Source organism: Pseudopodoces humilis, chromosome 8, assembly GCF_049639895.1.
Source record: "Pseudopodoces humilis isolate 2021_Gansu_Grassland_sample_001 chromosome 8, ASM4963989v1, whole genome shotgun sequence".
NCBI lineage: Eukaryota > Metazoa > Chordata > Aves > Passeriformes > Paridae > Pseudopodoces > Pseudopodoces humilis.
Window position 1 is genome coordinate 25,057,011 of NC_142207.1, and position 15,411 is coordinate 25,072,421.

The 15,411-nt window shown below is 38.8% G+C and overlaps 1 protein-coding gene across 4 annotated transcripts in view; it reads left to right on the top strand.

Annotated features, from left to right (window-relative positions):
• The window catches only part of PARD3B (par-3 family cell polarity regulator beta), a 393,522-nt gene that overhangs the window by 127,594 nt on the left and 250,517 nt on the right, over positions 1 to 15,411 (top strand). For 3 of the 4 annotated variants that reach the window (XM_014249455.2, XM_014249453.2, XM_014249454.2), the window contains exon 4: positions 5,717 to 5,823. The exons of the other annotated variant lie outside the window; for it this stretch is intronic. In XM_014249455.2, the coding sequence (XP_014104930.2) occupies positions 5,717 to 5,823 (107 nt within the window). The remainder of the gene's footprint in view (positions 1 to 5,716; positions 5,824 to 15,411) is intronic. 4 annotated transcript variants of the gene reach the window in all.

The following is a 15,411-nucleotide window of genomic DNA, read 5'->3' on the forward strand; positions in this document are numbered from 1 at the left end:
GGCCCTGTTCTGGTCTTAAAAACTGAGAGAACAGTTCTTTTCCTTCATAACTGAAACCTGACAATGCTAGTACATGCAACCAGAGAAAATAATTTTTTTGAAAGAACAGCACTGAAAAATATCACCCCAAAACAATATCTATTTAAAGCCATTCCTGTGTCTTACTTGCAGGCCATTGCTTTTGTTTTTCCTTGTAAGAAGAACTGCACCTCATGTGGAGTGATAGAGAAGTACTTTGTGCTGGGTTGATGTGTAAAAGACAGCTCTTGCTGGAACTGCTAGAACTTTAGCTGGAACTTTTTCACCTGCTTGAATGTTTAAGTCAATTGTCTTAACTGTTACACCATCCTAGTTCATTAGTCTTCTATCCATGGGAATTTAAGAAGTGCACTGTGCGCTTTGGGAAGCACAGCTGTAGATTTGAAATTGTATCGATAGGTGCTATTATAAGCAATTTGAGTTAGCTTTAAACATAGAGGTCACATAATCATAGCACTGCATACTTCAAAAATAAAAAAAGCTGTGCAGTACCATCACAAGGCACAACATACAAGCACATGTCAGCTACATTTGAAGTATGTGGCAGAACCATTCCATGATGCCTCAGGTGGTGGCAAGCAATATATCTGAGGGTGACCAAATTTACACAAACTGATTGCTCAGTGCTCTCAAGAAGTGCTGACTGGGAAGAACTGTCTGTATGCCTGTTAATGTGAAAATTGTCTGATGAAAAGGAGAACAATAAGGGCATATATTAATCTTTTGTGTATTTAAATATAAATTAAAAGCTTGCTTGTAACTTTGTTTTCAGGGTCTGACCTGTTTCATGACAAGCTAAGTTTAAAAGCCATTTTGACTTCTTGCTACAAATGGTAATTGCTTATTTTTTGTCTGTTCAGAGCTCTTCTAGCCAAGAATTGTCCATGCTGAACTGCAATTCTACATTTGTGTGTATACGCATATAGTATTTAGGTGTTTTGTTTCAGCTGACTTGAAATGTTGTGATTTGCTCAGAAGGAGCTCTGAAAAAAATATTTGGAGGTATCTGCAAGTAAGATAATAATTTGTCTGTCTGTCCAGGAATGGTAATTTGGAAGCAGGCAGCAGAGTAATTGTCATTGGTATGGCCTTCAGCAGCTGATACTTTCATACACATTTGATGGACAGCTCTTTTCCCATCATAGTCAGCATTTTTATATTCAGGAGCAGAATTTTAATTGTGACTTTAACTGCCTAGGTGAAGTATTGTAAATCTCTTTCTGCCCACAATATTCTGTCCAAGTGTATCTTTAGTTCTGCTCTACAGTAATTCTTCCCTGATACCTAGAAAAACCAACCAACCAACCTCAGAGAATGTTAGTTGTCAGTGATGCAGTAGCACAACAATACACCTGTGCTTGTGTTTCCTGCGTTCTTTGTTTTTCAGCTTACCTAAAAGTCATCTGAGAGTGTTTGCATCCAAAGCATTGCTAAAATTGATTTTTTAGTACATGATTTGACTGCATTATGGATGGCTCAGCCTGCCAAAAATTCTTATGGGTGATAAAGTCTGGTTGTCTTCAGCATTTTTCGGCAACCTACAACCTAAATCTCAAAGAATAAAGGGATTTCAGGCTGGAGATGGACTGTGCTTTCCTGAGTAAAGAGATGTTAGAGCAAATTAATGAAATTAAGGAAGGATAGGAATAATATTTTTTGTGGTATTGGGCATATTAAGTGGTACTCAACTGTCTAAATGTAGGCCTGAAATCTGATGCCAGAATTCAGCACCTGGAAACTCTGTAAAGCTTAGGGGGACCCCAGCAGGGGCAGCTGGAGCTCCAAGGTTCCCCATACCATATTCAGGTCCTGAAATCCAGACCTTGCATTGTTTACCTGCCGTTGCACAGTATTCTTGAATGTATCACTTGTAGTTTGTCAGGCCCCTCCTAGCCTGATTTTTGCACTGCCAGGAGGCTTCAGTGAGGCAGAGCACATTGTTGGTCATGGTAGGTGTTAATGTCTATGCACAGCTTTTTGGTGAAATTGAAATAACTAGCAAAACAAACTAAGACAATCGGGTTACATGTGGTATGGAGGTGTTTCTTCTGCCATTGTGTTGATGAAAATTTTCGCTTTTTAATTGTACACAAATGGCAGAAATCTCTCTTCTGGCTCTTTTTTCTTCCCTAATGCAACCAATTTAAATCTAAGTGTGGTTTCTACCATATGCTTGTCTCAACCATATTTGCAGTTAAAAAAATATTTCCAAAACATAAGAGTTCGGGGAAAATACACTGTTAACCATGAGTCTGTGTAGCTACTAATTTTTGAGGGTGATGTTAGCAAAAAGAAAAGATTGATGTACATTGGTTGAAACTAAGTGATAGACTTTAAGCATGGAAAACAGTAAGACTTTATCAGCTTTGTCTAAGAGTATGTGTTGTGAATAAGGCTGACATGTGCTTAAAAGGTGCTATGGTACTATAATAAAAGGTGCTCTGCAAATTTTTAAAGTATGGGAAGTGCACCCTGAAGTGATTGAAGTTAAAGGCTGTCATTATGACAAAAATTTTGGACATGTGTTTCAGTTTCTGTTGTCTGCAAGCTTCTGATGCAGTGCTGCAAGATGAGGATAACTATTTTTTAAAACTGAGTTCCTAAGTTTAAAATACAAAGTACTACTCTGGAACAAAATAGTAGTGCTTATTAAAAAACATGTTTCTATGATCAACTTGGTATGCAGGAAGGAGTTTCTCTCTCTCTCATCATTCAGGGAAAGATGGATTTTGTGTTTGAACTTACATTGGTTGTTATAAATGTTCAGCACAAATGTAAGAGCGTGAGTAGAATAGCATAGAAACACAGCATGACTAAAGGAAAGCTGTAAGGAAAAAGACAGCATTCCGTTTCCTGACAGAAGAAAACAGATGACAGAATCTCTTAAGAAAATGTGCGTAATTTTCTACAGCACTACAGTCTGTAATAAACAGTATTGCTGGTGGTTTTTCAGTACATTTTGTTCATGGCTGAGGAAGATGGGGATGAACAAATGCAAGGTATGTATGGATAGTGGACCTGGTTCAGCTCCTGGGTCTGGTTGGATCTGGGGCAGTAGATGTGGGGAGGTTTCTCTTTGGGAATGTAAGGGAACGTGCTTGCTTTCAAGAGACCTGAGTGTGCAGTGCAGAGGAGGTGGGGAAAGGCTGGAAAAAGAAAGGAGCCTGTGGGAGAGGGGCAGGCTGGAGCGCATGGAGCAGCATGGAATGTGTTGTTATGGCAGGGAGCAGCCCAAGCCACAGAGGAGATGAGGGGAGATGGAGCAGAGGTTGTTAGCTCCAGGAGCTGCTGAGAATTGCTGTCTCATGCAAGGGAGTAAGGGACTCTCCTGCAAAGGAGGGCAGTACAGCTTCTTCTCATCTCTTTCATCTAATCGTCTTTGCTGTGGATTTTCTCCTATTAACAAGCACATTTTGGTCCAGTTTATCTTTGTCTAATAAAAGGTCCATTTTGTGTTTTTGTGGTGTGCACATGTAAAACAATAACGGCCAGAGGGACCATTTTGTATTATTTTAGCTAAAGACTACAGCTGACTGGTTTCACAAGGATGTTATGACGTGTGATATTTCTGTACAAGCAGTTATGTTAGATGTCTGCAAATACATTTTAAAAATGAAGAAAATAGACTCTGATTCTCTCTTTAAGTAAAAAATTATCTGTAGGACCCTAAAATTTACAACATACTGGGAGAAAAGAGAAAACATTGTATATAATAGCCAAAAAGTCCAGTTGTCTTTCTTCAAGTTGGGAAGTATTCCAGATGAGCACCGTAAATTTCATTGCTTCATGGCAATAAGCAAAAATTTGCAGGAATAGAAAGAAAGAAAATAGCTGCAAGGCCATCTTCCCAAACTGGAGAATGGTGTTTGCTATAATCCTGCTGCTCCTGCAGACTTTAGTTTCAAAGTTTAGACAGTTGTAAATTTTGTTTCCGTTTCTTTGGAAAACACTGACAAAAAGCAAGTGAAAGGAGATCTTCAGAACTGAGGATGGAGAATGTAGGAAGAAGAAGGATCTTGAAGCAGTCAATACAGAGAGCAGACAGAAGTGCTGAAGTGGTGTGGTACAGGAGACCTCTTCTTTCACCAGCTCTGTAGCTGCTGGAAGGCCCTGGAACAAGCAGGGGTCTTGTCTCCCAGTAGTCACAGGGCTGGGAGCCTTCATCTTTCTCTCAGCCAGAGGCATGAGGAAGAAATGAAGGAAGTTAGTTATAGAAGACAGCTCAGGGAAAAAGGAGAAATCTAATTTCAGAGTGTTGGCTTTGGGAGGAGGATAATCTCAATATAAATGATCTGTTTGTGTGGGGTCACTCATCCCCCTCCGTTCCCATCTTTGACCTCTTAAGTTGACTGGGGAATTTTTTGTACCCTCTTTGAGTTACAAAGTGGATTTTTTTTGAGTGGATTTCTCACCTTGGAAAAAGGAGGACAGAAATGAGGAAAGAGGCTGGAATGATGGCTTTGAAGAGGGTAAGGAACAGTATGCTTATTGAGTTGTGCAAGTTTTACCAATAAGAGTACCAGTGCAAACGGTTTTCAATAGTTCCTTGTAGTTTTTCGTGTCAAAAGGAGTTGGAGACTAAATTGTGTTGAATCATACAAAAATATTTCAGCATGTGTTTTCAAACTGTTATATTGAAAAGAGACAAAAAAATTGGATACAGGCCACCAGAAACTTTGGTGATAGACAGAAAAAATGATTTTAAGGTGATCTTAAAGAAGGGAGTAACTTGTATTTAGCTTTTGTACACCTTCTTGCCAGATATGCCTAGAGGGGAAACAAATTTATCATCAGCTTCATATGAAGAACAAGAAGATTTGAGCGGAGAGATTTGGTTCGTTTTGACCTGTTGACACCTTTGGAAAATCACACAAAATTTGGTGATCAATCCCTTTCTACCCAACTTCTTTGTAAAAACTTGCATAGCTCTTGGTACAAAGATGATAATCACTTGGGAGAAAAAACAGTATTCACCTGCCGATGTTTAAGCATTCCCTTAATACTAGGACACAAATTTAAGTCTTACTTCTGCTTTTCTTACTCATTTCCTGCAGAAGTGAGCATAGGAGAGATTACGTGCATATAAAAACTTGCTCACCATGGGGAAGGGTTAAGAACATTAGGTTCCCTGGTTGCCCCTCATCAGGTGCTGGTATTTATTCCTGCTATATTGAGAAAGTTGTGCTGAAAGTGAATGTGGTAGTGTCACTCCAGCTATGTTAGCATCTAACAAGAAAACCGTTGCATGTTCAAACTTCTTTTTTAGATCTAATAATTATGGCTGCTATCAGCCCCAGCCACTGTACTTAGTGTTATAACTGACAGCTATAATCTTAATTTCTCTCACTTAATGGTGCATGTGGTCGCAGATACATGCAACTAGTCATTTGTTTTTCTGAGGAGGTGCCTTTTTCTCCTGTTTGTCAGCAGTTTTCACCTAATTTAGGTAGCTTATGGATGGAGGTCTATTACATTGGTGTGTAAAAATTTTATAATTTCTTTAGCTAAGTAAATCTGAAACAGTACAACCCTATCAAATCTAGTAATTTAACAGGTGAATATTACCACAGATAAGCTTATATTTAGGTGCTGCACACTTTTCTTATTTAACCACATGAAGCTTTCCCTTGTGTTAATGTAGCATCCCCGAACCCTTAAATTCTGTTTTGTCTCGCAGGCACACCGCTTCTGGTACGGAGGAGCAGTGATCCAGCTTTGGGTGCGCCTGATGACTTCCCAAGTGCTTCTCATCCCAGTGACTATGGCCTCAAGCATGTTGTGGCAGTAGGTGTCATGTGGCTCACCTTTTGCTTAAGACTGAAACTTTTCTTTCCTGTTGGAGTATAGTAGTTTTATAAGCTCCATATGTATTTGGATCTATAACAAAATGCATCACATTTATTTTCTGTAAAGTAGAGAATTTCCTCTGGAAAAATAGTTTAGGTGATACAATCAATTAACAGTGGTTCTATAAGAGATTTACATAAAGCTTAGTGGTGTCATAAGGCATTGGAATATGAACTGAACTTTCAGCAGTTATTTATTTGTTCAGTATCATGTTTTCCAGTTTGTCATTGTTTCTTTGCTCTTGCACCCTTTTTCAATTGTCTTGTTTTCTAAGGGCTTTTCTGTCAGCTTTGGTACCCTGCTGCTATCCTACATGGTCTCTATCTCACTTCTCTGTTTGACCTGACTCTTCCCTTTCAAGGACAAATTTGTTTTCAATATAGTTATTCTTAAGTTCTATTGCAAGGCCACAATTAGTGAAAATGCAGTAACTCTTAATTATATGTTTTTGCAGACTGTCTTTAATCTTCTTAAAGTGATGCTGTCTTAGTCACACTTGGGCCACATGTTCTACTTTGCGGTTTTAAGACCTGAAGCTTTGTGTGTAGGGAAAGCGTTCCTACATTTCTTATAAACCAATGAAATTCTTCAGAAACTCTGAATGTCAGCTGGGACACGTAAGTGTCTTGAGCTGAATAAAGCTATTTTTTAGTTTTTGCTCAGAAATCTCTGGTGGGTCTAGTTCTGCTCTTCTTTAGACGACATGAATGCTGGCTTAAGTGGTGACTCTGCTTTCATCTGCTTGTAATATTTATGCCTTTTCCCCTTTAGATTCTCTCCATAATGTTGCCGTTCACTCCCTGTCCCCAGCTGTGCAAAACAATCTATTGCTGGTTTATTTCAAAACAAAGCGGCACTCAGAAACCCTGAATCTTTGTTTGGTGCAGGAGGGATGTTGCAGACTAGATCACAACTAGTTTAGAGCAATGTTCCACAAAAGGCTGTGCTGGCACATTAGGGAGTGGGGGGAGAGAGCTGGTGTTCAGCGACACATGCTGGAGATGGGAACCTTTCACCTGAAGGTGTATTTAAGACCAAAATTCCAATTAAGTTCATGTGAATAAAGGAAGTAGATAGTCAGTCGACTTGCATGCACATGATGTTCTATGAGTCTCATTTCACCACTGCAATTCTGAAGGCCAACACAGGGTTTTAGTTGACTGTTCATTGTTTCTCTTTGCATGGTCAAATGCATGTGCATCTAAGTAATTTGTGTGCACCTTATTTTACAATGGCTTGTGTTATTATAAGTGGTGCAATTTTAAAAGTCTCAGTGGCTCTCCAAGTACATTTTGATGTTACAGGGGGCTGAACTGGTCCAAGTTACATATCATTTGTCAGACCTGTTTGAGCTGAGAGGTTTTTCTTGATGTTTGTTGCAAGTATTTACGTATTAATGAAATACTGAGTCTGATAAATGAAAGTACAAAGAAGAATTCTTGGTTAACAGTGCAGATCTTACACTCTTGGCAAAGCTGAGAAACATATAAAGTGATTATGTCTGTACGTAACGCTGAACCCCAGTATTTTATAACTATGAACATGGCAAAAAAAGGTGGAAAAATAAGCAAAATCTGTTTCATTCCAGGGTGTGTTTTGAATGCTTTATAGACCATCAAGAAAAAAAAAAATAGCATTTTGTTGAGTTGAGTTTTTTAATGTAATTTTAGTGGTGACAAGTGCATTTTATGCTATTACATGAGGATTGCAGTAATACTTAGAGGTTAAAACCTCACCATGCTTCACTGACTTGCATCAGTACAAAAGAGTCCTCTAGGCCTAAAGGAATTATCTTTGCTAAAATACAGAGCATCCCTCTGTCAGCTGTAGGGGTGACAGTCAAAGCTGGAAAAGTAATAGGGGTGGAGAAGGATTTTTTTAAAATATATCATGTAAAGTGGAGGTGGGGGAGGCCCAGAAAGTTGCAAGTTGTGGTTTGGTGCTGTTCTGGTATTTTTGTGAAAGCAGAAATCTATTACAGCAAAATTACATTACACTAATTCTTATTTTTGCAACACTACCATTAATAAAACTCTCATCATCAGTCATACTGAAATATGCTTTGGAATAATGTTCTGGGAAACACAGAAAGCTTAAATAACATAGGTTAAATTAGGTACAGATTGTTTTAAAACATGCAGAAAAATCAATATCTGACAAATGAAAAAACATGGCAGAAATAACTGAACACTGCATTTTGAAAATAGCTTTAGTCTTTCAAGTGTTAAAGTGGTATTTAGAAAAAATTCATTTGTTCTGTACATTGCTGCTGAAAACTTAAAACTAATACTGAATTTCCTTTGCCACAAACAAGAGGTTTTTTTAATGTTAAACTGTTTTCTTTAGTCACATGTCACATGCAAGTTAGAATCCTGAGAACTGTTCCTAGATGAAACATTCTTCAGTGCTTGTAGTGAAAATTAAGTCCCTGTACTTATGCCACAATTATCTTAGCAATTATTTTGTAATTGAAACTGACTTTCATAATTAGCTGAGCTGTTTTGGCACTTTGGGCATTTTGGTGCGTGGTACACATGGAACAGGCAGTGGGCTCTGTGTGGCAGTACCCGTATGCTGCCTTACACTGATGCACCAGTGCTTCAGCAGATTCTTGAGAGGTGACTACCGTGGCATTCTCTGAAGACAGCACTGATTTACCTCCTGGAAAGTGCACTTCAGTTGTACAAGGAGTAGTGCACTAAATAGTACAGCAAACATGCAGTGATACAAGGAAAGAACTTTGCTATCCCGTTCAGGTGAACTGGTTGAACCTGATGAATCATTTGAGCTGTTCACATTATTTATGGCATCAAGCAGAGCATGTGTTCTGTTTGTCAGCTGTCCCATTTATTCAAAGGAAGATCTGATTTTTTTAATGCTATATGATGATTACAAAAGTAACAAAGCCTGTTCTGAATGATCAGGTAGTTTGAGGAGAATTTGAGCTATTTTTTCCTATTTTCTCTGACACATCTTAGCTGTAGTTTTAGCACCAATTAACAAAATACTTCTAGATCAATCAAAAACCAATAGTGAAGTCCAGCATCTGTTCCCTCAGACTGGAAGTCATTTAACAGATGGTACAAAATTTGAGTTTCTTTTTTCATCCAAACTTCTCTTTCCTTATTGTGATAGCTGCCACTGCAAAATTTAGAGACAGTAATCAGGGAAAAATAGGGGTAACACACATCAGAATTTATTCTTTGTTTGTATTGAAAAAAAAGTATTTGTTAATGATTTATTTTTTTTTTTACTTTATTCAAACTACTCCATAGCTCTTCTGCCTAGTTAGGATCACAGAACCCTGACCAGGCTTTCAAGAATGAAAACTTTCTTCCCTTGGTATCCAGAGAGAACTTCAGGGATACAGAATTAGTTTCTGTGGATTGGGCAGAAGTGATTGAGAACATTTTTCCTGAGGGGAAGGAGGGGTGATGACTGATGAAAAACTCAACGTGAACCAGCAGCACACACTTGCAGCCCAGAAGGTCATCTGAACCCTGGGCTGCAAAAAAAATGTGACCGGTAGGTTGAGGGAGGAGATTCTGCCTCTCTGCTCCACTCTGGTGAGACCCCACCTGGAGTGCTGCCTCCAACTATGGGGTCCCCAGTATGGGAAATACATGAACCTGTTGGAATGAGTCCAGAGGAGGGCCATGGAGTTTGTAAGGAGCTTAGAACACCTCCCCTGTGAAGATAGGCTGAGAAACTTGGGGCTGTTCAGCTTGGAGAGGCAAAGGTTGTGTGAAGACCTCATAGGAGTATCTGAAGGCGGCCTGCAGGGAAGCCAGAGAGGGACTCTTCATCAGGAACTGTAGTGACAGGACAAGGAATAATGGGTGCAAAATGTGAAGAGACATTTAGGTTAGATATGAGGAAGAAATTCTTTATGGTGAGTGTGGTGAGACACTGGCACAGGTTGCCCAGAGAAGCTGTGGATGCCCATCCCTGGATGTGTTCAAGGCCATGTTGGATGGGGCTCTGAGCATCCTGGTCTAGTGAAAGGTGTCCTATATCAGGGGCATTGGGACTAGGTGATCTTTGTGGCCCCTTCCAACCCAATTCTAGGATTCTGTGATTCTACTTCTCTGAAAAATTCTGTGCCCATAGCTTTGCCCTGGCAAAGGCCAAGGGCTGGTCCAGCTGCAAATGGTCTGGCCTCACAAAGTGGGTTTAGCAATGGGCATGTAGTCTTCAGCTAGGGATCTCCTCTGGAGCGAGGCCATGGAGTGGGATTGAGATGCTGAAACCTTCCAGAAGAAACAAGCCTTCTTGGGGCACTTAACACTTGCTCAGCACTTGTCCCCAGTTTGCTGAGCAGAGCTGCAGTTTCAGATTTTCTTTAATTCAGAAGTTCCTGACTGGATCCCTCTGCCCAACATGGTAGGGATGAGATGCAGCAAGGCAGAAAGTGTGAATTGTGTGGCTCTGTTGGTTTGGTGTTGGGGAGCAGAATGCATTTTGCTGCTTCTGCTCAATCAATTTCATTCAGGCAGTAATTGCCAACATCTGAACTTTTGTTTCTGGAGCTGTTACTTCTGCTTGTCTCTCTTTTTGCCCAGGGACAGACTTCCTCTACTGTCATAAGATTTGATTTGTCATGAGTTTTAGACGGAGGATCCTATTTGAATTGATAATAATTCTCATTAATTCTGGTGGGATTAAGGTTTCATCCCTTCTTGTTAGCATGCTGATTATTATTGTATGCTATTTTCTGCATGAGTTTCTTTTATAGTTACATGTTTTCTGGACAAATACTTAGGTTATCTTGGAGTTAATCAATAGGACTGGCAGATCAGTATGTATTTATCCATATTTAAAGATACAATGAGATGCTGGATCAATTGAAGAGTCGCTCCAGTGGCTCAATACAGTTTCAATTTTTGCCTAGATATGACTTGAAATTCACTGTATTTTATGCATTGTGGACATGTAATTTGCAATTTTGAATAAGGGTGATATATAATTAGAGCATTTTTATGTTTCAAGCTCTTGTTAAAAAGGGTCAAAACCTTCTGTGGTTCTTTCTGGCTGTTAATTGTGCTTGTGGTGTATTAGCCTTCCTGTGAATTAGCATAACATCCACATGTGTAAGGATGCAGCTTAACAATTTCGTCCTTTTCTATATGATATTATATACATATGAAAACGTAAAGACACATACACTACAAATTTGGGTGTGAGATAATCAGTAGTACGTTCAAAATGTATGAGTATTTTAAAAAGAACAGAAATATTAGTTCAGCTAATCGTGCCCTTTAAAAGTAGGGCAGGGCAGAAAGGGTCTTTTTTGGCACAGTGGTGGAATAATTCCATGGAGTTTATAATTTGATTCAGCAGATTTCTGCTAAGACTTGAGCTAAGAGACTATACTGCTATGAGGGTTGTATTGTCTGTCTGATTTTAGAAGATAGAACTTCTGTCCAATGTGTTTACTGGACTTGGTCAGATAGTTTTACTTTCTGGTTATTTTGTGTGTGTTAGAATTTCAATATGAAATTCTCCCATAGTTATGTGATAAACTCATACAACACTTTGGGTTGGAAGTGACCCTTAAAGGTCATCTGGTTTCATCCCTCCTACCATAAGCATGAACCTTTTCCACTAGATCAGATTGCTCAGAGCCCCATCCAGCCTGACCTTGAATGTTTCCAGGGACAGGGCATCTCCCACCTCTCTGGGCAGCCTGTTTCAGTGTTTTGTCACCTACTTTGTAGAAAACATCTTTCATCTAGTCTAAATCTACCCTCTTTTAGTTTAAAACCATTACCTGGTCCTATCACAACAGACTCTGCTAAAAAATGTCCCCATCTTTCTTATAGGTCCTCTTTAAGTGTTGCAGGAAGTGGACTCTGAGAAGGAAACCAGATATTGGGAGAAACACTGTATTTTTTCAGGAACTAGCAGTGCCGGTGCACTTGTAATGCTTTAAATCTGTGCTTGTTGATGTATAATAATCAGACATCAAAGCAGATTTAGAAATAGATCTTAGATATTACCATGTGTGTTGAAGGGTAAAAGCAAGACTGCCTCCCTGATGTGGTGTGGTCTCAGGCTGTCATTCAGAATAGCAAGGTTTTTAAATTCTGGAAGACATTTACTTTTTTCTGGTAAAAGTTTTCCTATTAATAATTTAACTCTTGCTCTTGAAATACTGCAATGTGGAACTGAACAGAAGATCTGGGAAGATTTAAAAGGATTTTCTGTCATTCAGCTGGGGAGCTCCAAACAGTTGGAATTTTTAAAAGGGAATTCTGATGTGGGTGAATCCATTTATAAAGCAACTACTGTGTGTCTGTTTATACTGTGAAACATATATAGAACACTTCTAATCAGCACAGGAGCTTGTCAGTATATTGCTTTTGATGTCTGATTAGATGATCATAGGGACATCTGCAGTGAGTTCGTTTTGAAGTTGTTGGTGTGAGCACTGCAGGAACCAGAGCTGTGTGGCACTCTTACACCATGAAAACTGCTGCTCTTAAAGAACATGTTCTAAATCCAACTATGCTGCGAGCTGAGGGCTGTCGAAATAACAAAAGCCATTCCTTCTCAATTCTCTCTGCTGCCTTCCAGCCCTGCACTGCTTTTTTTCCCCCGTCTTGTACTGTGTGCTGTGGCATTGTGTCAAAAAGAAATTATTTTATATTGTAGAGGAAAAACTAAAAAATGTAAATTAAATGTTTGTCAGAATACTAAATTGTTCATCTGAAAAGGGACAGAAGTGCCCTGTGGTAATTTCCTCTTTTGAGGGTGCAAAGCCGTATATGTGTGTGTGGGGAAGTGCTCTTTGTGTTCCTTGCACAGCCTGTGTGTCAGAAAAATTGTATTGTTTTACCTGTATTGTTTAAAATGAGCAGTGGGTGTAATTTACATATTTTTATTTCAGCAGGATAAGTAGACTTTTTGTGATTTATTGTACTAAGAGCTAATAATGAATGTTCTGTGATGTTAATATAGTATATAAATTATCAGTAAAAATGGTTTAATCAGTAGAAGTTGTTATTCATTGTTAACAGGTTGTTTCCAGTGTGAGGAGTACCGGCATTTTACTGACTACTCATTAAAGAAAGTATCTCTAATGAAAATCATCAAAGCTCTTCATAGTTCTTATGTTAGTAGGAGAGTGGGTTTTGTTTCCTCTTTAAAATGAATTTTGGGCCTTGGCTGTAATTTTGAAAACACCTTATTGTTTATACACCTTCTTCCCCTGTCCTCTGCCTTGTGCAGTCAGGTAGATTAGATTGTAGGTGATCCAAGATGGATGAGAGACTGAAACTCTTTGTTTTCCTGTGTAGCCTGTCTTATAGAGAATGTGGAAAAATTAGAGGGTGGAAATAAGAGCTGTTGACAAAAAAAGGGAAAAAAGGTCGTGCTGTCAATGCTGTTGACACATATTCATCTCTATAGCTACATCTTTGGGGTCCTACAAAATACTGTCATTCCATCTGGAACAGCTTTTTGCAGGCAGCTTATGCAACAGGCTCATGGTGCTGAAATTGGAACAAAACATTAGCAAGTTACTTCCATGTCTGACAGTCAAAAGTGGAAGATGACAGTCAACATGGCTCATGCATATCATTTACTGTCAAGCTCTAGAAACATTTAGCTAAAATAAAATAGGTTCTCAGTGTCCTACTGAAATGCTTACTACTAAGTAATTTTTCCATAAATACAGTAATCGAACAGACAACAGAGACTAATGGCAGAGATCTTTGATACTTTACCTAGACTGAAGTGTTGCTGTGACATAGGAAAAAAATTAATTTTGGATTTTTTTACTATGTCATCCTCCAGTGCACTGTCATATGAAGTTCTACTCTTGTTTGGTTAATATTTGTGTTTCTCCAGAAGTCAGATGTGTGGCTTTGTTTCTCTTAGAGGATTGACAGTTATTCACACTATAAGGAGACGGGATTTCTTTTTTGTTGTTTTATTTTGTTAGATGAGGCCTCTTTACCACTAAACTATCCAACTTGCTGGAGACACTTTAATCTGGAGATTGGTTCTTAGGTGCAGCTGGTGTCTCAGATAATCTGGATTTCCAGGTTTTTGAGCTGTAATAATAATATAGGTCTCTTTGAAACTTGCACGTTCCATCAGTTTTTTTTTTAATGGCAGCATTAATTAAAATCCTGATTTTACTTCATGCCTGTGAAACAATTTCTGACACTGACAACTGAAAGGAAGGGAGGAATATTTTAGTGCTGCTGTATACTGTATCCTTTAGCTATTGCAGGTGTTCTGGCAGGTTGGAGTCAGGAATAATAAACTAAGATCAGTGTGAATATAGACTAAAATAGTAAGGGTGAGTCAGTCAGCTTCAGGATTTTGAACAAACATCCCACGTTTGATTTTTGTCAGTAATTGCAATGATTGCTTCTGGCCTCTAATGTGGCCTTTTGTTGTAACATCAGCAGTATAATTTCTGTGAAATAACTTTAAATAAATGAAATTAACACATAAACAATATAGCAAATATGCAAATCTTCAGCTAAAAGGAAGAGATTAGACTGTAGAATAACTGTGTTGATGCAAGAGCAAATCGTTGCCAATTAGCAGTTTGTGAGGCAACCTGGTATTCAAAGATGGACATACCTGTGGTCTCACTTGGCACACTTGTTCTTATGACACTTTTCAGATCCTAAGAACCATATTTGCCAGTTCAAAGTGTTACACATCCCAAGCACTAATGTAAGAGGAAAAAAGTGCCCCCTTGCAGAGAGACCTTATAGGAACAGTTGTTCCTGTAAGATTTTTGTTGGGTTTATTTCCTGAAGAAATTGAGTAGTGCCTTGTGCCTTTTTAAAAATTAATTGTCTACTTTATACTACTAGTAACAGTAAGTTTTGCCTTTAATTAATCTGAATTTAAACCTTCATTTAATATAGGTTTCAATATGGATTCTCAAGCTTCTCTCTAAAATTCAAGTAAAAAGCTTCCTTTTTGTGTCAGTCTCAAGGGAGGCTATAATACCCTCTTCTCTGTATTGGAACTGTACCATGTAATGTGACTGAACTGAAGCATCTCGTGGTATCTTTGAGAGCATATCACAGTATCTTAGAGTTAGAATTACTGTCTGTATTGGTATTTGTGCTGTTGTCTATGTAGCAGCTGTCTTAGAGTGACATTGACTTGGACCTGAAATGAAGGAGCTACTGTTTCTTGTAGCATGCTTACTCCATTGACCTAATAGGGTGCATCCAAGAGGATTACAGGTTTGAACACCTGTGGAGATAAACTGGTCTCCTCCTTTTTCTTTCCTCTGCCTTTTGGAATAACCAATACAATCAAGTTTATGGTATACCTGCCAGCTTTACAGAAACAAAAGGAACCCCTTCTTTTCATTGGGCTTCACATCAGTCAAAGAATATGGTGAAGCTTCCTCGGATGTGTTGTTCACTCCAAGCCCCACTTCTCTCTTTCATAATCTGGATACATTTTTCTGTCCTTCTAACAGCAGGATGAGAATCAGACAGAAATACATTGTTTTGGGCTAAAGTAAGTTCTGCAAGCAGCACTACT